The 24,159-nt window shown below is 43.3% G+C and overlaps 1 protein-coding gene across 1 annotated transcript in view; it reads left to right on the forward strand.

Annotated features, from left to right (window-relative positions):
* Positions 1–1,322: 1,322 nt before the first annotated feature.
* wnt4 (wingless-type MMTV integration site family, member 4) overlaps positions 1,323–24,159 on the forward strand; it is a 28,076-nt gene continuing 5,239 nt past the window's right edge. The window contains 1 exon segment of the mRNA NM_001281410.1: positions 1,323–2,054. Within this exon segment, the coding sequence (NP_001268339.1) occupies positions 1,978–2,054 (77 nt within the window). The 5' untranslated portion in view covers positions 1,323–1,977.

Genomic DNA, 24,159 nt, shown 5'->3' on the forward strand with positions numbered 1-24,159 from the left:
AAACTGGTCAGAATTGAAGGAATGATGGATGAAAATAAATACAGGGAAATTCTTGTGGGAAACCTGTTTCAGTCTTCCAGCAATTTGAGACAGGGACGGAGGTCCAGCAGGACAATGATCCTAAGCATACTGCTAAAGCAACACTTGAGTGGTTTAAGGGGAAACATGTAAATGTCTTGGAATGGCCTAGTCAAAGCCCAGGCCTCAATCCAATTGAGAATCTGTGGTATGACTTGAAGATTGCTGTACACCAGCGGAACCCATCCAACTTGAAGGAGCTGGAGCAGTTTAGCCTTGAAGAATGGGCAAAAATCCCAATGGCTAGATGTACCAAGCTTATAGAGATATACCCCAAGAGACTGTAATTGCTGCAAAGGTGGCTCTACAAAGTATTGACTTTGGAGGGGTGAATACATGCATGCTCAAGTTTTCAGTTGTTTTGTCTTATTTCTTGTTTGCTTCACAATAAAAAATATTTTGCATCTTCAAAGTGGTGGCATTTTGTGTAAATCGAATGATACAACAAAATAGGAAAAATGCCAAGGGGGGTGAATTATTTCAATTTTGCAAGCCACTGTATCTTGAAAACTTGATTGCTGACATGTTAACATTTGGGGAATAAATCAGCAGTGGACTAATGAAACAAATACAAAAACTTTTTTTGTGGAATTTTCCTTTAAGACTAATGTCTGCAAATGAATGTTCTGCTTTTTACATGGACATTTCTGCTGCGATAATTGGTCGGGACTTGACTGACATATCCCACAAAGACACTCCAGACTATTGGTATTACTATTTGTATTATTCATATTTGTGTTAATATTATTAGTAATAGTAGTAGCGGTAGGCCTAGTAGTAGTAGTAGTCATAGTAATATTATACCTTTCAGGCTTACTATTTGTACCATTATCACCATTATTAAGGCAGTCTAAAATACAGTGATTTTCAGTGAGGCTTTAAATAGCCTTCTGACCACAGAATATTTGGCATGGGACAGGGTTGAGCAAGACTTTGCCAAGAAGTGTGTGTGTGTGTGTGTGTGTGTGTGTGTGTGTGTGTGTGTGTGTGTGTGTGTGTGTGTGTGTGTGTGTGTGTGTGGAGCGCGGTGAATGGCTGCGCTATTGCATCCTCCCAGGAGAGCTCTAAAACGGCGCAGAATACACACACAGAGAGAGAGAGAGAGAGAGAGAGAGAGAGAGAGACATACACTATACCTTCATAACGCACTGAACCCGCCTTCATCTCCAAACTCACTCCCATACCTCCCCTCAGCCTCGCGCCGCCCCTCCACTAAAGTCAGCTTTCACCCTCTCTCCCCTCTCAGTGCCATCCACAGAGCAAACGCACAGTGGTAGGCTGTGAAAGATTGTGTGAAGAGTGTGTTTCGTGAATGTGTGTGTGACAACGTAAAGAGAACCAAAGCCCATCAGTTGGAATGGACCACAGTAGCAATAACACCGCAATCGAGGAGCGTCTCGAGAGCACCTGAGGGATTACAACTCCAACTCGAGAAGAAGTCGTTAAGGTTTTTACTGCCCCTCTCATTGCGCGCCCGGTGGTGTTAACGCGAAAACAGGAACGAGAGTAAACACGTGAAATAAGAAGGTTCCAATTCAGTCCCAGCCTTCCCGAGTTTGGCGCAGTGACACAGAAAAAAATCATTTCTGTGTATTTTTAGCATCCTCTCTTTTCCCTATCCTCCCATCTTTTTCTCTCTCTCTGTGTGGAGAGAGAGCAGGAGACGAACGGACCGGGTGACACAGCTGCGAGTCTCACGCCTCTCCGGGTGATCTATGTGGATGTGTGATGATGGATTAACTGTATTTAACGGGGTCCCAAGTATCTCCGGTACTTCACTAGACCACCGCCGCCAGCTCTCGTCCCTCCCCCTGGGAGCGCGTGGCAGAGATCCCTGCCATACTTTCTGTGGATTACTTAAACTCTCTTTGGGATTTTTCTCTCCTGGTAGCACTCGCGATGACCGCGGAATATGTTTTACGGTCCCTGCTGATGCTCTTCCTCGCGCTGCTCTCGGCCAACGCCAGTAACTGGCTGTAAGTGAAGTTTACGGACTAAAACTCCTCTCTCACCTCTCTGCATCTTCCCCTCTCTGCCTCCCTCCACTCTCTGCCCACCTACTCTCCCTCGCCTCCACACCCCATCCCGAAACCTGGCCAGTCTGCACTTTCACTACTCTCTCCACTCTTCCCAAAATATCTTCCTCCGTCTCTCTTCAAACCATCCCAAACCTCACATTTCCCCTGTTCCTGTCATTATCACGACGCTGTCCCTGTGTCTGACGCTGTCCCTGTGTCTGTCCCTTTCTCTGCCTGTCCCTGTCTCTGTGATCTCTGTGTGTCCGTAGTGTCACAGCTCAGTGCCCTGTCGTTGTTAACCCAACCACTCCACTCATCCACTCGACTGTTAGGCTATAGGCTAACAATTTTATAATAGGTATTCTGCACCTGTCAGTCAAATAAGAATAATATCTCACCTTGCCTGTTACCTCGATGAAGCTGCCAGTGTCAGTGCATCTGAGTGTGCAAGGCCCAATTCCGTTATAGACTATTTGTCAAGGTAAAACACCATTAGTTGTCAGTCTCCGTTGTCCCCTGGGACCTGCAATGTGCAGGGTAGCCTACACTGAGTAAGTGACTAGGGCCAGACTAACTACACTATGAGCACATTGCACATTATTGCCCATTTCTCCCCGCTGCACGAGCCTCGCTGTTCGGTCACAAGTGCGTGCTTGCTCTCAGAGGTGGGAGGTGGTTAGGTGGGTCTGCATACCTCAGGGGAGACGGAGAGAGAGAGAGAGAGAGAGAGAGAGAGAGCTAAGCAACAGCTCTGGGTTTTACTGTCCTTCTTTTTATGATACTTCTGACTAGCATTTTTATTTCAATGATTAGTGTTTGTATCGCATAACTGGTGAATATAATATCGTATATGTTGACAGAAATGGGCTCTGTGGGCATGAGGATAGCCTTATCAAATAATTATGATTATTAGAGTTTATATAGCATAAGCCACCATTCAATCTTGCATTATGCATTGATAAATTGCTAATACATTGATGAGTGCATTTAGTAGCCACATGCATTACAATGTCATCAAATTATACATACATTGAACCTATATTATTATGTTAAACATAGATAGTTGATTATTAATTGTGCTATAGGGTTTGATGGCAGCTCGTTTTTTGGACTCAAGGTGTGGCGAGAGAGCAGAACGGGCGTGTGCAGACATGTTCCACGCGCAGTGAAAACCCTCTCTGCTAGTCTGCTAAATATGATTATTCTGTCTGCGGGATCGACCAGGGGGATGTGCACTTCTCCCCCTCAGCCCTGAACCAAGCAGCCTCAACCCCCCTCTCCATTCTCCCGGCACCGGTGTAGGAGACCTGTCAGCTGGGAGCAGCACAAGTAAAGGAGAGGGGAAACAGGGCTCAGAACAAATACTGCAGAGGAAAATTCTCTGTAGGTCAGATCATGTAAAAATTCACTGAAGATAAATGTTTTTAAAAAGCAAGTTTATAGGCCTAGCCTATATTGCAAATATTTGATAGGTCAAGTAGATTTTGAAAGTATATGTTCATTAATCTATATATTTTATTAGAGTTTTTCAATTCGAAGGTAATAGTCATCAATGGCATCAATATGATGGGAATATAATTTTATGGATCTGTATTCACACAAAACTAGTCACATCTAATGAATGAATCGAATATGATCTATAGATTATATTGAGCAACTGAGCATAATGCTGGAATCATTATTTTCCAATAAGTTATATTCGTATCAATGTCTGCATGCAGGTTCGTTGAATAAGAACATCGTATTTAGCCATTATTTAACGAAAAACAGATGTTTTCGATAAAATGGTCGATTTAGATTATGTTACCAAATTTTGTAGTAGACTTCCAGTTTCATTTAGTTTTTTTTCTGAAACATGTTCAACTTGTTATGGCTCACCGCATAGGCCTATTTATCTCCAAATTGTGTCTGCTAACGCAGAGCATTTTTCTCATGGTGATTTGAATGATCTTTTACATACTCGTCTTGTTCTTTGCTGAAATCGAAAAGGCCTGTAGTCAATTACAGGCGATAGATCATAGAATGGTCTAATGCAGCGTTTACTAAACTCGGTCCTCGGGACCCCAAGGGGTGCACGTTTTGATTTTTGCCCTAACACTACACAGCTGATTCAAATGATCAAAACTCGATGATTAGTTTATTTTTGGAATCAGCTGTGTAGTGCTACGGCAAAATGCCTAATGGTCTGATGTCATCATGATTTCCAGATATATCAAAGTGTTTCTGTGTTTAGCTATGCTGACATCTGTCAGCCAATTATTTGCAATATAGGCTATTCTAACATTGTCATTCTATTGAACATCTAATGAACACTATTTTTGAATAGGTAGCCTATACCCTTATTGCATGCTTTTTCCTTTTTGGTTCTTTAAAACAACATTACACCATGAAAAAAATGGGGGGCTAATTACAATTTAGTATACAATTTGTTTAGGCTATAATACGCCTGCCAAATCTCATGAATGTTTAAAATGAGCGATATAATTTTGGATAAGCGATGATGCAATTCCTAGTTCGACGGGAACACTGTTGAGTGAACTATTTGTTTGTACCCTGACTAATTTTCTTATTGCCTAATATCCCGTGTGAATGTCAATCTCCCTCTCTAAACCACTCATCGGCTACTGAGCGCTGAGTCATACTCCTAATGTCTCTAGAATCGGGGCTGACGGGCCTGCAGTAGACCACTACTGTTCATTATTTTGTCGGTCAACGCCTCCTTTTCGCCCTCGTCTCGTTCACTTTCTCCTATCCTATGGCGCGAGCGATTTCCCTGTTGCACCTGCGTGAAGGGGGGCGTCATCATATAGCCTAATTGACACAATTGTGGCGTTTGTCAAAGGGAATGCAGGGGTTCGGCCTACATGTTTGTTGCTTCAGTTTAATTTATTTACTCAACATAAACCCCCGTGAATTGGCCCTGGGGAGAATATCATAATCCTCGCCTATTTGTTTTAGATTGCTCATTGAATTTGAAACGTCAAGCCCGTTTAATAATTAAGCAATAAGGCAGGAGGATGTGTGGTATATGGCCTATATTCAACGGCTAAAGGCTGTTCTTATGCACAACGCAATGCAAGGATACAGCCCTTAGCCGTGGTATACTGGCCATATACCACAAACCCCATATACCACAAACCCCGGAGGTGCCTTATTGCTATTATAAACTGCTTACCAACCTAATGAGAGCACCATTTTATGATTGTTTTTTTTAACACCCATACAGTGTTTTCATAGACAATTGCTTGACAGGATCCCATACTTTTAAGGAATAGGCCTAGCTACACATTAACTGAGTAAAGCGCATTAGCCTTTGAGGACCAATGTTTAAAAAAAACATGATTTATTTCTTTTCAGCTTTATTTAACCAGGTAGGCAAGTTGAGAACAAGTTCTCATTTACAATTGCCACCTGGCCAAGATAAAGCAAAGCAGTTCAACACATACAACCACACAGAGTTACACATGGACTAAAACAAACATACAGCCTATAATACAGTAGAAAAATAAGTCTATATACAATGTGAGCAAATGAGGTGAGATTAGGGAGGTAAAGGCAAAAAAAAGGCCATGGTGGCGAAGTAAATACAATATAGCAAGTAAAACACTGGAATGGTAGATTTGCAGTGGAAGAATGTGCAAGGTAGAGATATAAATAATGGGGTGCAAATGATCCAAATAAATAAATACAGTAGGGGGAGAGGTAGTTGTTTGGGCTAAATTATAGATGGGCTATGTACAGGTGTAGTGATCTGTGAGCTGCTCTGACAGCTGGTGCTTAAAGCTAGTGAGGGAGATAAGTGTTTCCAGTTTCAGAGATTTTTGTAGTTAGTTCCAGTCATTGGCAGCAGAGAACTGGAAGGAGAGGCGGCCAAAGGAAGAATTGTTTTTGGGGGTGGTCAGAGAGATATACCTGCTGGAGCGCGTGCTACAGGTGGGTGCTGCTATGGTGACCAGCGAGCTGAGATAAGGGGGAACTTTACCTAGCAGGGTCTTGTAGATGACCTGGAGCCAGTGGGTTTGGCGACGAGTATGAAGCGAGGGCCAGCCAACGAGAGCGTACAGGTCGCAGTGATGGGTAGTATATGGGGCTTTGGTGACAAAACGGATGGCACTGTGATAGACTGCATCCAATTTATTGAGTAGGGTATTGGAGGCTATTTTGTAAATGACATCGCCAAAGGCGAGGATCGGTAGGATGGTCAGTTTTACAAGGGTATGTTTGGCAGCATGAGTAAAGGATGCTTTGTTTTGAAATAGGAAGTCAATTCTAGATTTAACTTTGGATTGGAGATGTTTGATGTGAGTCTGGAAGGAGAGTTTACAGTCTAACCAGACACCTAGGTATTGGTAGTTGTCCACATATTCTAAGTCAGAACCGTCCAGAGTAGTGATGTTGGACAGGCGGGCAGGTGCAGGCAACGATCGGTTGAAGAGCATGCATTTAGTTTTACTTGTATTTATGAGCAATTGGAGGACACGGAAGGAGAGTTGTATGGCATTGAAGCTCGCCTGGAGGGTTGTTAACACAGTGTCCAAAGAAGGGCCAGAAGTATACAGAATGGTGTCGTCTGCGTAGAGGTGGATCAGAGACTCACCAGCCGCAAGAGCGACATCATTGATGTATACAGAGAAGAGAGTCAGTCCAAGAATTGAACCCTGTGGCACCCCCATAGAGACTGCCAGAGGCCCGGACAACAGGCCCTCCGATTTGACACACTGAACTCTATCAGAGAAGTAGTTGGTGAACCAGGCGAGGCAATCATTTGAGAAACCAAGGCTATCAAGTCTGCCGATGAGGATGTGGTGATTGACAGAGTTGATGAATACGGCTGCACAGTATTTTTTCTTATCGATGGCGGTTAAGATATTGGTTAGGACCTTGCACGTGGCTGAGGTGCACCCATGACCAGATTGCATAGCGGAGAAGGTATGGTGGGATTCGAAATGGTCGGTAATTTGTTTGTTGACTTGGCTTTCAAAGACCTTAGAAAGGCAGGGTAGGATAGATATAGGTCTGTAGCAGTTTGGGTCAAGACTGTCCCCCCCTTTGAAGATGGGGATGACCGCAGCTGCTTTCCAATCTTTGGGAATCTCAGACGACACGAAAGAGAGGTTGAACAGGCTAGTAATAGGGGTGGCAACCATTTCGGAAGATAATTTTAGAAAGAAAGGGTCCAGATTGTCTAGCCCGGCTGATTTGTAGGGGTCCAAATTCTGCAGCTCTTTCAGAACATCAGCTGACTGGATTTGGGAGAAGGAGAAATGGGGAAGGCTTGGGTGAGTTGCTGTGGGGGGTGCAGTGCTGTTGACCGGGGTAGGGGTAGCCAGGTGGAAAGCATGGCCAGCCGTAGAAAAATGCTTATTGAAATTCTCAATTATAGTGGATTTATTGGTGGTGACAGTGTGGGAGGAGGTGTTCTTATTCTCCATGGACTTTACAGTGTCCCAGAACTTTTTGTGTTGCAGGAAGCAAATTTCTGCTTGAAAAAGATAGCCTTGGCTTTTCTAACTGCCTGTGTATATTGGTTTCTAGCTTCCCTAAAAAGTTGCATATCACAGGGGCTGTTCGATGCTAATGCAGAATGCCATAGGATGTTTTTGTGTTGGTTAAGGGCAGTTAGACCTGGAGAGAACCAAGGGCTATATCTGTTCCTGGTTCTACATTTCTTGAATGGGACATGCTTATTTAAGATACTTATTTAAGATGGTGATCAAGCTTACATTGTAGGATGGCTGAGGTGTTAAGCATGTTCCAGTTTAGGTCGCCTAGCAGCACGAGCTCTGAAGATAGATGGGGGGTAATCAGTTCACATATGGTGTCCAGAGCACAGCTGGGGGCAGAGGGTGGTCTATAGCAGGCGGCAACAGTGAGAGACTTGTTTTTAGAGAGGTGGATTTTTAAAAGCAGAAGTTCAAATTGTTTGGGTATAGACCTGGATAGTAGGACAGCACTCTGCAGGTCATCTCTGCAGTAGATTGCATCACCGCCCCTTTTGGCCGTTCTATCTTGTCTGAAAATGTCAGTGATTATTGAACCATGTGGACCATGAACCTGCTAATTTTTACAAATGTATTTGAAGTTATGTGCTGTCATAAAAACAAATGAGAATATACTGTCTGTTAAAGCTAATATATTGATACGCACTTATACATTCAAAGACAAATAAATATTGAACTTCGTCTGTTATGATAAAAACAATATATATTTTACTTTGCACCACCAATATTCACTCTGTAAAATGATAAAACTGTTCAGGATGCTCTAGCATGTCTGCCGAGGGTTTCGAAGCTTGGAGCAGCAGTGGTGTGTGTGTATTAAATAGACTATAGGCATGGTCAGTGTGTCAGGCAGGCGATAAAGAGATGGCAGCTGATGAGTAACCAGAGAAAGCAGGGACCTTGGCGTTGCGCTACACTGTGGCGCCTTGCACTGCAAACACACACACACTGCAAACACACACATACACACACCACACACACACTGCAAACACAAATACCAGCAGTGACGAAGTGGTGATGAAGCTGTAGGTTGTCACATTCATGTTCTCCTGTCAGCGTCCTGTCCCCAGACCCCCTCCTGCTCACACTAATACACTACGGCTAACACAGGCCAACATAGATACCAGAGGAAAAGCACAACTGCATTGACTAAAAAACAAAGGAGGGAGGAGGGAGGAGAAGGAGAGTGAGAGAGAGAGAGGAGAACATTTGTGAGCGAGATGAGGAGAGAAAAGAATAGAAAGGGAAATGGCAGAAGGTGGATGTCTGATGAAACACATACACACACACACACACACACACACACACACACACACACACACACACACACACACACACACACACACACACACACACACACACACACACACACACACACACACACATACACACACACACAAAGTGGTCTTGACCTGTTGATGCCAGAGGATTAACACACCAGGTTGGAGGTGGCTTGTATTGCCTCTCTCTCTCTCTCTCTCTCTCTCTCTCTCTCTCTCTCTCTCTCTCTCTCTCTCTCTCTCTCTCGCTCTCTCTCTCTCTCTCTCTCTCTCTCTCTCTCTCTCTCTCTCTAAGTGTGTTTGTGTCAATATGCGTGTTTGTGAGTGTATTGAGTTTGTGAGTGTATTTTTGTGTTATCTGGTGCCTACTCTGCTGCTGTCTCCATTAGAGCACATTTCACCCTAACACCATGACCCCATCGCTAACACGCACGCACACACACACACACACACACACACACACACACACACACACACACACACACACACACACACACACACACACACACACACAAGCACAGGCATAATGCGCATACATTAGAAACTAGCTCTCACAGTCTCATGTCAGAATTAGACCTTGATCCATGTTTCTCAAACATAAAATTGGGAAGTTTTTCCAAATTTCAAATTTAAAAGTGTTTTAAGTTTAGGCATTAGTTTAGGCATTAACTCCAGATTGTTATGGTTAGGCATTGACCCCCGAATAGTTAAGGTAAGCGTTAAGGTTTGGGATAAGCTTAAAACTATCACTGGATTTGGACTTGTAACCTTTGGAATCAGAGGCAGATACTTACGCCCCTCGGCCATTTCCATCCACAATGCCCTAGCAGAACCGAAACCTACTTGAAGGTAACAGCACTCACTGTTGCCCCTAGTGGCCAGTTTCCATGTCATCTCACAACGTGCTCAGACATTGATTATTGTCGAATACGGACTTGTATCATGGGTGACCTGGCTGCACATTAGACCACCGAACCCCAGCCCTCATTAGCAATTAGGGTCATTCCTACCCTCTTTAGCATGCTTTCTTTCTTTGTCTCTCTGTGTGTGTGTGTGTGTGTGTGTGTGTGTGTGTGTGTGTGTGTGTGTGTGTGTGTGTGTGTGTGTGTGTGTGTGTGTGTGTGTGTGTGTGCTTGTCGGCATCATAGAGTTTTGCAATAAGGGGCTAGCTTGGAACGTGGTGTGTGTGGTTAAAGGCATGAGAGCTATTTTGAGCGTTATTCGTCACAAATTTAGATAGGGACTTAAACAATAGACTGTCGCCTCCCTCCTGCTCGCTCTGTATGGTTTCAGTAAGAGGATCATGGATCTCACCATTCATCCAATGCTGCACTAGAATAGAGTTCTGTTCCTGCCAGGGAGAAGAATAGAATAGAACAAATGACTCCTTAGTCATAAATCAACGATTCTGTCAAAGATAAAACCCAATTTGGACAAACGTCAAATAATGCAGTAATTAGGGCCGGATAAAAATGTACAGAATCGTTACCTGGAGGAGCTTTTTCAATTTCAATCAAGGGGAGGGTTTAGTATTTTTTTATGTAGTCCAAGGGAGGGTCGTGTAATTTGTAATTGATTAAATTTCAATATTTCTCATTGTTTTAGTATTCGTTACTTATTAGGCTATATATCGATGTGTGCCTGATGCCATCCCTCATCTCTGATACTCCGCTGGGCGCTCAATATTAATTGCGCCTATAGTCTACTTAGTGTGGTCTCAAACTATTTTATCCATAGCCTAAAGGTGATATCATGCATCACAGATATATAGGTGATAGGCTACAAAGTGCATGCTCAGAGAAGCACAGAGAAAAGTTATATTTCTAAGATAGCTGCTAGGATGGTGTAAATACAACTAGATTACATTACACACTGCAATTGATATTCCAACCCGGAGCCTCGGCCTGCTCTGCTCTTACTGATCAAAACCGTTTTTGTGTGCTGCTTAACCAATGGTTGTGCTGTGTAGAGCTACAGTGGCATTTCAGGAGGAGAATCAAAGGTTTCTTCCTATTTAAGAAGCCAGAGGTAGGCTTACCTGGAAATTAGGCTATAGGATGCTATGTCCATAGATTCCTGCAGCCACCATGCATTATTTAAATAGCCTACATGTCAGCATTTAAGTTTTCAGGAAATCTGGCCCGTATTTTATGATGCAAAACACAATATCATATGATGTAAAATGCATCATATGGGCCAAATTTCTGTTTTTGGAAAGTTGCATATCTTGAAACCTTGATTGATAACTTGCAAAACATTTTGGGACTAGGTCAACAATGGACTAATGAAACAAACACCAAAAGATAGTTTACGGGTGGAGTTTTCCTTTAAAACCAAGACTCAAATTGAGGGGGTATGAGAGGGTATACCATAGGCCTAACTTTAATTAGGGAAAATGGCAAAAAAATACAGACCTACCCCATATTATCTTAAGATTTTGATGAAAATAAAACGGATCCCATTATGTAAAGTGGTCTAGCCCAAAACAGCGCTTTGGTCCGTGACCACTCTGGAGTGGAAAGGTAGGCCTACTCTGTCTTGAGTGGAAAGGTAGGCCTACTATGGAGTGGCCTACTACTCTGTCTGGTGTGGAAAGGTAGGCCTACTCTGGAGTGGAAAGGTAGGCCTACTCTGTCTGGAGTGGAAAGGTAAGCCTACTCTGTCTGGAGTGGAAAGGTATGCCTACTCTGTCTGGAGTGGAAAGGTATGCCTACTCTGTCTGGAGTGGAAAGGTATGCCTACTCTGTCTGGAGTGGAAAGGTAGGCCTACTCTGTCTGGAGTGGAAAGGTATGCCTACTCTGTCTGGAGTAGAAAGGTATGCCTACTCTGTCTGGAGTGGAAAGGTAAGCCTACTCTGTCTGGAGTGGAAAGGTAGGCCTACTCTGTCTGGAGTGGAAAGGTATGCCTACTCTGTCTGGAGTGGAAAGGTAAGCCTACTCTGTCTGGAGTGGAAAGGTAAGCCTACTCTGTCTGGAGTGGAAAGGTAAGCCTACTCTGTCTGGAGTGGAAAGGTAGGCCTACTCTGTCTGGAGTGGAAAGGTATGCCTACTCTGTCTGGAGTGGAAAGGTAAGCCTACTCTGTCTGGAGTGGAAAGGTAAGCCTACTCTGTCTGGAGTGGAAAGGTAAGCCTACTCTGTCTGGAGTGGAAAGGTAAGCCTACTCTGTCTGGAGTGGAAAGGTAGGCCTAACTTTTGAAAATACCATGCTCAGATTCCTAATGGCATCTCAAATTAAATTATTTGGGACAGTTTCATTGCAAACAAGACACACTGACTTGCCATTGGAAAAATATGATAACATGAACACAGGCCTATCTCTCTGTCCATTCTTAGTCTGTAATTTCGGTAATTTGTGTGGTATTAAAAAAAATATTCAGGCAATTTTTTCTCGGACCTGCAAATATGATACTAGATTCATGCAATGATTTTACTATAAAAGCGATCTTGCCAAGCCTACTCTTGTCCATGGTGGTCTGCGAACCCACAGCCTTCTGGCCCACAGCCCTGTGCACTATCAAAATTCCCGTGTTGACATGTAATGCTTACAGGACAAATAACTATAACTAAACTGCATATCTAAGGCTCTGGTCTATTATTTTAGGTATAGGGAAGGGTCACTTTTTTAAGCATTCAGGGAGAATTTAGGTCAAATTTATTTTGCTGAAGGGAGGGCCATCCATTTTCATTTCAGAGAGGTCCGATTTTCTCCATGTAACCCTTATTATAAATAACTTCACTACCTCATCTCTGTACCCCACACATACAGTTGTCTGTAAGGTCCCTCAGTCGAGCAGTGAATTTCAAACACAGATTCAACCACAAAGACCAGGGATGTTTTCCAATCCTTCGCAAAAAAAGGGCACCTATTGATAGATAGGTAAAACAAAATGAAAAGCAGACATTGAATATCTCTTTGAGCATGGGGAAGTTATTAATTACACTTTGGATGGTGTATCAATACACCCAGTCACTACAAAAATACAGGCTTCCTTCTTAACTCAGAGTTTAATAGCTGTGATAGGTGAAAACTGAGGATGGATCAACATCAACATTGCAGTAACTCCACAATACTAACCTAATTGACAGAGTGAAAAGAAGGAAGCCTGTACATAATACAAAATATTCCAAAACATGCATCCTGTTTGCAACATGGCACTAAAGTAATACTGCAAAAAATGTGGCATAGCAATTCACTTTTTGTCCTGAATACAAAGTGTTATGCTTGGGACAAATCCATTATATCATGTTATGGGTGTGCTTGTCATCATTAAGGACTGTGGATTTTTTCAGGTTAAAAAGAAACGGAATGGAGCTAAGTATAGTCAAAAATTATAGAGGAAAACCTGGTTCAGTCTGCTTTCCAACAGACATTGGGAGATTAATTCCCCTTTTAACAGGACAATAACCTAAAACACAAGGCCAAATATACACTGGAGTTGGTAACCAAGAAGACAGTGAATGTTCCTGAGTGGCCGAGTTACAGTTTTGACTTAAATCTACTTGAAAATCTTTGTCAAGACCCGAAAATGGATGTCTAGCAATGTTCAACAACCAATTTGACATAGCTTGAAGAGTTTTGAAAATAATAATGGTGTGGAAAACTCTTAGAAACTTGCGCAGAAAGACTCACAGCTGTAATCGCTGCCAAAGGTGCATCTACAAATTATTGACTCAGAGGTGTGAATACTTTTGGAAATGAGATATTTCTGAATTTCATTTTCAATAAATTTGCAAACATTTCTAAAACATGTTTTCACTTCATCATTATGGGGTATTGTTTGTGGATGGGTGAGAAAAAATACATATTTAATCCATTTTGCTTTCAGGCTGTAACACAACAAAATGTGGAATAAGTCAAGGGGTATGAATACTTTCTGAATGTACTGTATGTTGACCATATTTCAGATGATGTTTGAAACAGGATGGACTTGTTTTTGCAAACAGACCAGTAAGTTATATCTGGACAGACTAAACTCATGTTCTGGCATCACATTATGCATTTATTTAAATGGTGTACAGGCACCCTCTGTCATGTTGCAAAAGCATTTCCTTTAGATCCAATCCAGTGTCTCTGTGCATGTACAGTGGGGTCCAAAATGATTGACACCCTTGATAAAGATGAGCAAAAAGGACTATATAAAATAAATAATTCAAAATACTGAGCTATATTGAATGCTCCACCTTGCGAGGCTAACAGGCACTGAGCCCTTTTCTAAAATATTTTATGAATTGGAGAACACATTGGGATGATTCCCAAAGATCCACCACCAAAGGCACCAGGTGCCTTTTGGCAAACTCCAAGCAGACTGTCATGTGCCTTTAGTGGCTTCCATCTGGCCACTTGTTGGAGTGCTGCAGAGATGGTTGTCCTTCTGGAAGTTGCTCCCATCTCCACAGAGGAACTCTTAAGCTCGGTCAGAGTGACTATTGGGTTCTTGGTCACCTCCCTGACCAAGGCCCTTCTCCCCCGATTGCTCAGTTTGGCCGGGCAGCCAGCTCTAGGAAGAGCCTTGGTGGTTGCAAACTTCTTCCATTTAAGAATAATGGAGGCCACTGTGTTCTTGGGGACTTTCAATGCTGCAGAAATGTTTTTTGTACCCTTCCCCAGATCTGTGCCTCGACACAATCCTGTCTCGGAGCTCTACGGACAATTCCTTCGACCTCATGTCTTGGTTTTTGCTCTGACATGCACTGTCAACTGTGGAACTTTGTATAGACACGTGTGTGCCTTTCCAAATCATGTCCAATCAATTGAATTTAGCACAGGAGGACTCCAATCAAGTTGTAGAAACACCTCAAAGAAGATCAATGGAAAAAGGATGCACCTGAGCTCAATATTGAGTTTCAACGCAAAGAGTCTGAATACTTATGTAAATAAAAAACTGTTTACCCTTTCAATTTAATACATTTTTGAATAAGGCTGTAACGTAATAGCATGTGGAAAAAGTCAAGTGGTCTGAATGCTTTACAAAGGCACTGTAATGCCACTTTAAAATGTAAGAAAAATATTTGCTGAATGAAAAAGGAAATAGTAAAACAATAAAATAACTATAACGAGGCACAGGGTTACAAGGTAGTTGAGGTAGTTGCGATAGCAGAGAGAACAGTCTATGACTTGAGTGGCTGGAGTCCTTGACAATTTTTAGCGCTTCCTCTGACACCTCCTGGTATAGAGGTCCTGGATAGCAGGGAGTTCCACCCCAGTGATGTACTGGGCCGTACGGACTACCCTCTGTAGCACCTTGCGGTCGGGTGACGAGCAGTAGCCGTACAGTACCAAGCAGTGATGCAGCCAGTCAAGATGCTCTCAATGGTGCAGCTGTAGAACCTTTTGAGGATCTGAGGGCCCATGCCAAATCTTTTCAGCCCCCTGAGGGGGAAGAGACGTGCTCGTGCCCTCTTCTCGACTGTCTTGGTGTGTTTGGACCATGAATGTTCGGCCCTCCGTTTCCTGTAGTCCACGATCAGCTCCTTCGTTTTGTTGACGTTGAAGGCGAGGTTGTCGTCCTGGCACCACACTGCCAGGTCTCTGACCTTCTCCCTATAGGCTGTTTCATCATCGTTGGTGTTCAGGCCTACCACCATCGTGTCGTCGGCAAACTTAATGATGGTGTTGGAGTCGTGTGCGGCCACGCACGACTGAGCATGCACGACTGAGCATGCACGACTGAGCATGCACGACTGAGCATGCACCCCTGAGGGGCCCTTCAAGTCCAGGATCCAGTTGCTGAGGGAGGTGTTCAGTCCCAGGGTTCTTAGCTTAGTGGTGAGCTTGGAGGGCGCTATGGTGTTGAATGCTGAGCAGTAGTCAATGAACAGCATCCTCACGTAGGTGTTCCTTTTGTCCAGGAGGGAAAGGGCAGTATGGAGTGCAATAGAGATTGCATCATCTGTGGATCTTTTGGGGCGGTATGCAAATTTGGGTTGATCCAGGGTTTCTGTGATGATGGTGTTGATGTCAGCCATTACCAGTCTTTCAAAAGCACTTCATTGCTAGAGATATAAGTGCTACTGGGCGGTAACCATTTAGACAGGTTCCCTTGGTGTTCTTGGACACAGGGACTATGCTGGTTTGCTTGAAACGTGCAGGTAATTCAGACTGGGTCAGGGAGAGGTTGAAAATGTTAGTAAAGACACGTGTTCTCTGGTCAGTACATGCCTGTGCCAGGACGCTGAAACTTGGCCACAAGACAATAACCCAAACACATGTCAAAATCCACAAAGAAATGGTTCATTGGCCACAAAATCAACATTTTGCAATGACCGTCTCAGTCTCCAGACTTGAAACCCATTAAATATATCAAGGATTCTGTAGGGAGGAATGGTCTAAGATCCCTCCCAATGTGTTCCCCAATTCGTAAAACATTTTAGAAATGGCTCAGTGTCGTTTTAGTCACAGGATTAGGTATTAAAAGGTATTGGAAAGAAACGTCAATAATTTGATGAAAAAAAAGTATGTGTTTAAACAAAATATAATTCTCTGAGCAATTGTAGTAGTAGAAAATACTATAATTCCCCAATTTTTTTTATATATAATATACCTCAGCATTTGAATTATTTATTTTATACAGTCATTCAGTCATTTTTGCTCATCTTTATCAAGGGTGTCAATAATTCCGGACCCCACTGTCCAAAATTTCCCTGCTTAACAGGAGTCATAATGGGTTCTGGGTTTAGCTTAAGTCAGACTGTCAGCAGCTGAGAGTGAAGGCCGGGGTTCATGTGTTAAGGTTAGAGTTCACTTGTAGGGTCAGTCTGAGTGAGTGTTGCTGTTGTTTGTTGGTTTGACCCGACTACTAGGCTGAGAGAGTTTATGTTCTGACTGGAAGAACTTCCTCTTTCCTCTCTCTCCTCCTCTGTTTCACTCCTCATTCCCCCACCTCCTCTCACCTCTCTTTTTTCCTCTTCCTTATCTCCTCTCCTCAGCTTAGCCCATCTCTTCTGCATCTATCCAACTATCTCCTCTCCCTCGATTCCTTCCTCTTTTCCATCCCTCCTCCTTTTACTTTCCTCCCTCTAATAATCTCCTCATCCACCTTGTCTCCCTCTTCCTCTTCCTTTTCCATATTCTTTATACCCTCCTAAAGAAGAACCAGCTCTTCTTTATACCCTCCCCCTGCAACAACCAGATCTTCTTTATACCCTTCCCCTGCAACAACCAGATCTTCTTTATACCTTCCCCCTGCAACAACCAGCTTTTCTTTATGCCCTCCTCCTGCAACAACCAGCTCTTCTTTATACCTTCCCCCTGCATCAACCAGCTCTTCTTTATACCTTCCCCCTGCAACAACCAGATCTTCTTTATGCCCCCCTCCTGCAACAACCAGCTCTTCTTTATACCCTCCCCCTGCAACAACCAGCTTTTCTTTATGCCCTCCTCCTGCAACAACCAGCTCTTCTTTATACCCTCCCCCTGCAACAACCAGCTTTTCTTTATGCCCTCCTCCTGCAACAACCAGCTCTTCTTTATACCCTCCCCCTGCAACAACCAGCTTTTCTTTATGCCCTCCTCCTGCAACAACCAGCTCTTCTTTATACCTTCCCCCTACAACAACCAGCTCTTCTTTATACCCTCCTCCTGCAACAACAACCAGGTCTTATTTATGCTCTCCCCCTGCAACAACCAGCTCTTCTTTATGCCCTCCTCCTGCAACAACCAGCTCTTCTTTATGCCCCCCTCCTGCAGCAGCCAGCACTTCTTTATACCATCCCCCTGCAACAACAACCAGATCTTCTTTATGCCCTCCCCCTGCAACAACCAGCTCTTCTTTATACCCTCCCCCTGCAACAACCAGCTCTTCTTTCTGCCCTCCTCCTGCAACAACCAGCTCTTCTTTATACCCTCCCCCTGCAACAACCAGCTCTTCTTTATACCCTCCCCCTGCAACAACCAGCTCTTCTTTATACCTTCCCCCTGCAACAACCAGATCTTCTTTATACCATCCCCCTGCAACAACCAGCTCTTCTTTATACCTTCCCCATGCAACAACCAGATCTTCTTTATACCTTCCCCCTGCAACAACCAGATCTTCTTTATACCTTCCCCATGCAACAACCAGCGCTTCTTTATACCTTCCCCCTACAACAACCATCTCTGTTTTATACCCTCCTCCTGCAACAACAACCAGCCCTTCTTTATGCTCTCCTCCTGCAACAACCAGCTCTTCTTTATGCCCTCCACCTGCAACAACCAGCTCTTCTTTATACCTTCCGCCTGCAACAACCAGCTCTTCTTTATGCCCTCCTCCTGCAACAACCAGCTCTTATTTATACCTTCCTCCTGCAACAACCAGCTCTTCTTTATGCCCTCCTCCTGCAACAACCAGCTCTTCTTTATACCTTCCTCCTGCAACAACCAGCTCTTCTTTATGCCCTCCTCCTGCAACAACCAGCCCTTCTTTATACCTTCCTCCTGCAACAACCAGCTCTTCTTTATGCCCTCCTCCTGCAACAACCAGCTCTTCTTTATACCTTCCTTCTGCAACAACCAGCTCTTCTTTATGCCCTCCTCCTGCAACAACCAGCTCTTCTTTATGCCCCCCTCCTGCAACAACCAGCTCTTCTTTATACCTTCCTCCTGCAACAACCAGCTCTTCTTTATGCCCTCCTCCTGCAACAACCAGCTCTTCTTTATACTTTCCTCCTGCAACAACCAGCTCTTCTTTATACCCTCCTCCTGCAACAACCAGCTCTTCTTTATGCCCTCCTCCTGCAACAACCAGCTCTTCTTTATACCCTCCTCCTGCAACAACCAGCTCTTCTTTATGCCCTCCTCCTGCAACAACCAGCTCTTCTTTATACCTTCCTCCTGCAACAACCAGCTCTTCTTTATGCCCTCCTCCTGCAACAACCAGCTCTTCTTTATACCCTCCTCCTGCAACAACCAGCTCTTCCTTATACCTTCCCCCTGCAACAACCATATCTTCTTTATGCCCCCATCCTGCAACAACCAGCTCTTCTTTATGCCCTCCTCCTGCAACAACCAGCTCTTCTTTATGCCCTCCTCATGCAACAACCAGCTCTTCTTTATGCCCTCCTCATGCAACAACCAGCTCTTCTTTATGCCCTCTTCATGCAACAACCAGCTCTTCTTTATACTTTCCTCCTGCAACAACCAGATCTTCTTTATGCCCTCCTTCTGCAACAACCAGCTCTTCTTTATACCTTCCCCTGCAACAACCAGCTCTTCTTTATACCTTCCCCCTGCAACAACCAGCTCTTCTTTATGCCCTCCTCCTGCAACAACCAGCGCTTCTTTATGCCCTCCTCCTGCAACAACCAGCCCTTCTTTATGCCCTCCTCCTGCAACAACCAGCTCTTCTTTATGCCCTCCTCATGCAACAACCAGCTCTTCTTTATGCCCTCCTCCTGCAACAACCAGCTCTTCTTTATGCCCTCCTCATGCAACAACCAGCTCTTCTTTATTGCCTTCCTCATGCAACAACCAGCTCTTCTTTATGCCCCCATCTTGCAACAACCAGCTCTTCTTTAAGCCCTCGTCCTGCAACAACAACCAGCTCTTCTTTATGCCCTCCTCCTGCAACAACCAGCTCTTCTTTATGCCCTCCTCCTGCAACAACCAGCTCTTATTTATGCCCTCCTCATGCAACAACCAGCTCTTCTTTATGCCCTCCTCATGCAACAACCAGCTCTTCTTTATACCTTCCTCCTGCAACAACCAGCTCTTCTTTATACATTCCTCCTGCAACAACCAGCTCTTCTTTATGCCCTCCTCCTGTAACAACCAGCTCTTCTTTATGCATCCTCCTGCAACAATCAGCTTGGATCACAAACTAAGATACCATCTGAAAGTTCAAATAAATACTGTGTCAATATGAGAGCAACCAAAGCATAGCAGACACATTGATATGACGTGAGCAAAGATGAGTAAATTGTAACCAATTATATTTAAATCAAAATAAACAATTCACCTTCTTTCAATGATAGTCCCAAAATGAAGTTCATATATAATCCTAACCAAAGTCTCAATGTCCAATGTTAATAAGGAAGTCAAAATCCAATCCAAGAACAGTTCAAGACAAATAGTCAATCTCAAAGCAAGAATGGGCAATCCCCCTTCAAAATGAATATATAACTGCAAAACAGAAAACAGTAAACAGTGTCACACTCCTATCTCCTCCTCCTCCTCTTTTCTTTCCTTTCCTTGACCTTTTCCTCCTCATCTGCATCATATTGCTGAGATTGTTATGATGGTCATTTCAATTACTATTGAAATATGTCCTTGCTGTATATTTCATTTGTACAGTACTGTAATATACTGTAGCCACAACAGCTGCACAGATTCCCATAGACTCCTATGGAGTACATCTCAATAGTCACAATAGTCTGATAACATAAGAAAAGTTAAGCCGTCATGAAAGAAGCCAACCTGAACCAGTTCTTTAATTTCACTGCAAACTGAAGAAAGAAGACGAGGAGAGAAAACCACTACATTATTGAGATGCACCCATTTTCTCTACTGACAATCAGGCTCAAAATAATTGCTTATCAAATGTATCCTTGCCACTTTCCGTAAAATGTTAACATAGTTTTCTGATGAAACACATTTGCTGTCGGGTGCAGACCATGAGTTTGTTTTTGTCAGAGTCAGTCCTTTATGAACATTGCCTGAAAGGCACTAATATGGATGCCAAGAAATGATGTTATGTTGTCTACGTCTCAGAGCAGCCTAAGCTTCTTGGTTGAAACCTGAAGGATAAACTTTTTCTGTCTGGCTGTTGATGGTCTGGGCCTTGGGCTGTGCTGCCTCTGTGCCTCAGGGGAGACTCCTGAGAGGAGACTGAGATCAGGCTGCCCTCTGCAGGCCAGACTGGGTTCTGCAAGTGTGTCTGCTGATCTGACTCCAGTCCAGCAGAGGTTATCCCAGGTCATCATATCACACTAGCTCAGAAAGTGGTGGTACAGAGTCATCCATGCTGCTGGTATATACATGGGCCTGGAGTTTCTCTAAGAATAATCATGAATGGTTAGTTTTCTTGGAAATGCATATTTTGCTTTTAACCCAACCCCATGAGAAACACACACACGCACGCGCACACACGCACGCACACACACGCACGCACACACACAAACACAGAGAGAGAGGTTGGTAGCCAGCCAGTGTCAGCCGCGGTGCAGTACCGTAGGTACAACGATTTGCTATATTTTATGTGCCCATATATCTAGGTGAGGGGTTCGTCAATGTGCTGGGGCATACCACAGTATGCAGGAATCCAAAGATTGCAATTTAGAACGGGTAATCTCTACAGACCCCTCACTGCTATTTGTGTGTGTTTGAGTATCTGCGCGTGTGCCTTGCCACAAACCTTTCCACTTACTTTCCCAATCATGCTTCCAGAATGTCTGTGGTTGTCCTGTTGGCTGGCTAAACTTTGTCCTCCACTAGCTGTGTGGTCAAAAAACAACAACATTTTTACTTACATTTCATGCACAGTGAAGCAATGATAACTTACTATAGGATAAAACTACAGCTGAATATTGCAGTGAACACAGATAAACAGTATCTATTACTGTGTATTGTTTGCTGTGAGGAGCTTCCTAAACCTATATATACCTCCACCTGTTTACCTCTCCTGTGTACTCAGCAGAGGAAAGGTAAGCAGTGCTAGTTTAATCAACTGATATAAATACCCTGGGAGAGACAGAGACAGAGAGAGGTGTCTGGAAGAGTTTGTGAGGGCTGGTCTCTGTGACATCCTCTGTGTTAGTAGAGATTCATCTGGGGGTTGATCTGTCCTCAGAGGAAGGGGTAGTTGATATAGCCAGAGCTCAGATACAGACCTATCTACCACAGATATGGTGTACAGCATGGCATCTTTAGAGCAACACACTTGTTTTAGCCAGGGGGGGTTTCTCTCACCTATCTATCTCTTCTCCTTTCTCTCAGTCTCCACTCCACCCTCACCACCCTTCCTCTACAGCCCAGATGCCCTTTCTCTCTCTCTCTCTCTCTCTCTCTCTCTCTCTCTCTCTCGCTCCCGCTCTCTCTCAATGTAGAGCTGCAGTGGTAACTGTCTGTCTCTGTTTCTGTTTCTGCAGTAAGGCTGTAGTGGAGTGGTTGCGTGCTAAATTGCGCTGGGCTAAGCTTGTTGGAGCCAGCAGTGTTGTCAGGGCTGCGTTGTGTAATGCAACACAAACACACAGTAGCCGGCGAACAAACCACACTCCAGGTGGAATGCGACCACGAACCGTCTGACTATACCTCCCAGAGAGAGAGAGAGTGAGAGAGATGATGTGAGTGGGAGAGAAAGGAAGAAGAATGAGAGCAGGGGAAAGAGTGGAAACAGAGGGTACAATAAAGAGATAAAGATGGAAGCACTGAACACACAAACACACACACTAACACACACCAACATACACACACTCCCCAAATGTCTGGGCTAGTCTTTTCCCATGCAGTAGGGTTTCACAAACACATAGACATAACTACACCTGCGGAGAGCTTATCTGTCCTTCCCATGTGCTTTATCCAATGTTTATTAAATGTTTCCAGGGTCAGGGCTGGGCCAGTGGCATGCCAGCAACAGCAACTGGTGCTTTATGAGTACTTTCATCTCTGTGTGTGTGTTAGTGTGTGCGTCCGTGTGCGCATGTGTGTGCGTGTGCGTGTGTGGGGGTACTGAATGCTGAGGGGGACAGGTTTATGTGATAGGAGAGATGCTGAGCCTCACCAGCTGCAGTGCAGACAGACAGTGGTTCTCCAGTGTTCAGAGGTCTCAAGGTGACTTCATCGCACTATCATAGCTGGATGTGTGGAGACTGTGTACCCAAACAGACAGAACACACATCTCGAGGTCGTAGGTCTTTTTCTTGTATAGCTGTACTTGAACTTCAATGTATTTTATTGAGGGGAAGATGCGTATGTACAAATTGAGGAAGGATAATTATTTAACTGCAAATCTATCAACTTTAAAATGAAGAGAATAATGCATCCATGATTCTGAGGTGCATGAAAAAACAGTAAAAAGAAACAAGTTAATACAGTATCTGTTCAGATTATACAGTATACGTTTAGATTATACAGTATATGTTCAGATAATACAGTATACGTTTAGATTATACAGTATATGTTCAGATTATACAGTATATGTTCAGATTATACAGTATACGTTTAGATTATATAGTATATGTTCAGATTATACAGTATATATTCAGATTATACAGTATATATTCAGATTATACAGTATATATTCAGATTATACAGTATACGTTTAGATTATACAGTATATGTTCAGATAATACAGTATACGTTTAGATTATACAGTATATGTTCAGATTATACAGTATATGTTCAGATTATACAGTATACGTTTAGATTATATAGTATATGTTCAGATTATACAGTATATATTCAGATTATACAGTATATATTCAGATTATACAGTATATGTTTAGATTATACAGTATATGTTCAGATTATACAGTATATGTTCAGATTATACAGTATACGTTTAGATTATATAGTATATATTCAGATTATACAGTATATATTCAGATTATACAGTATATGTTCAGATTATACAGTATATGTTCAGATTATACAGTATACGTTTAGATTATACAGTATATATTCAGATAATACAGTATACGTTTAGATTATACAGTATATGTTCAGATTATACAGTATATATTCAGATTATACAGTATATATTCAGATAATACAGTATACGTTTAGATTATACAGTATATGTTCAGATTATACAGTATATGTTCAGTATTTACCATTTTATCTGTTGGTGAAGACAGTTGGTTATGAACTGAGCCTGTACCATTTCATTCATAAAAAGTTATTGATTGTTGTTGTCAGACAAGCATTCAGACAGGCTGAGGGAGGAAGGCAGCAGTGCTCTGATAGTGAGGTCCCCTGCTGTATAGACAAGACTGTCGGAGGGAGGATGTGGTCGAGTGGTCATGGTCGAGGTTATCTGACTATTGAGTGGAGAGGAGATGACCATGAGAGAGAAGGAGATGGGGAGAGAGAGAGAGAGTGAGTGTGTGTGTGTGTGTGTGTGTGTGTGTGTGTGTGTGTGTGTGTGTATGTGTGTGTGTCTGTGTTGAGAGAGAAAGGGAGAGAGGGTGTTATCTGCATGGAGAAGAGGAGGTGACTGTGTGAGAGAGAGAGAGAGAGAGAGAGAGAGATTATCTGGGCTATAGAGGAAAGGTGGTGAGGGCAGAAGGCTAGAAGGAGGTGTGTGGACTATCAGCCCTGGGAGAGACCCCAATCAACCTTACCTAATGATACCCTGTCAACATCGGAGAGA

The sequence above is a fragment of the Oncorhynchus mykiss genome, chromosome 7 (genome assembly GCF_057628025.1).
Source record: "Oncorhynchus mykiss isolate SJ-2025 chromosome 7, ASM5762802v1, whole genome shotgun sequence".
Classification (NCBI taxonomy): domain Eukaryota; kingdom Metazoa; phylum Chordata; class Actinopteri; order Salmoniformes; family Salmonidae; genus Oncorhynchus; species Oncorhynchus mykiss.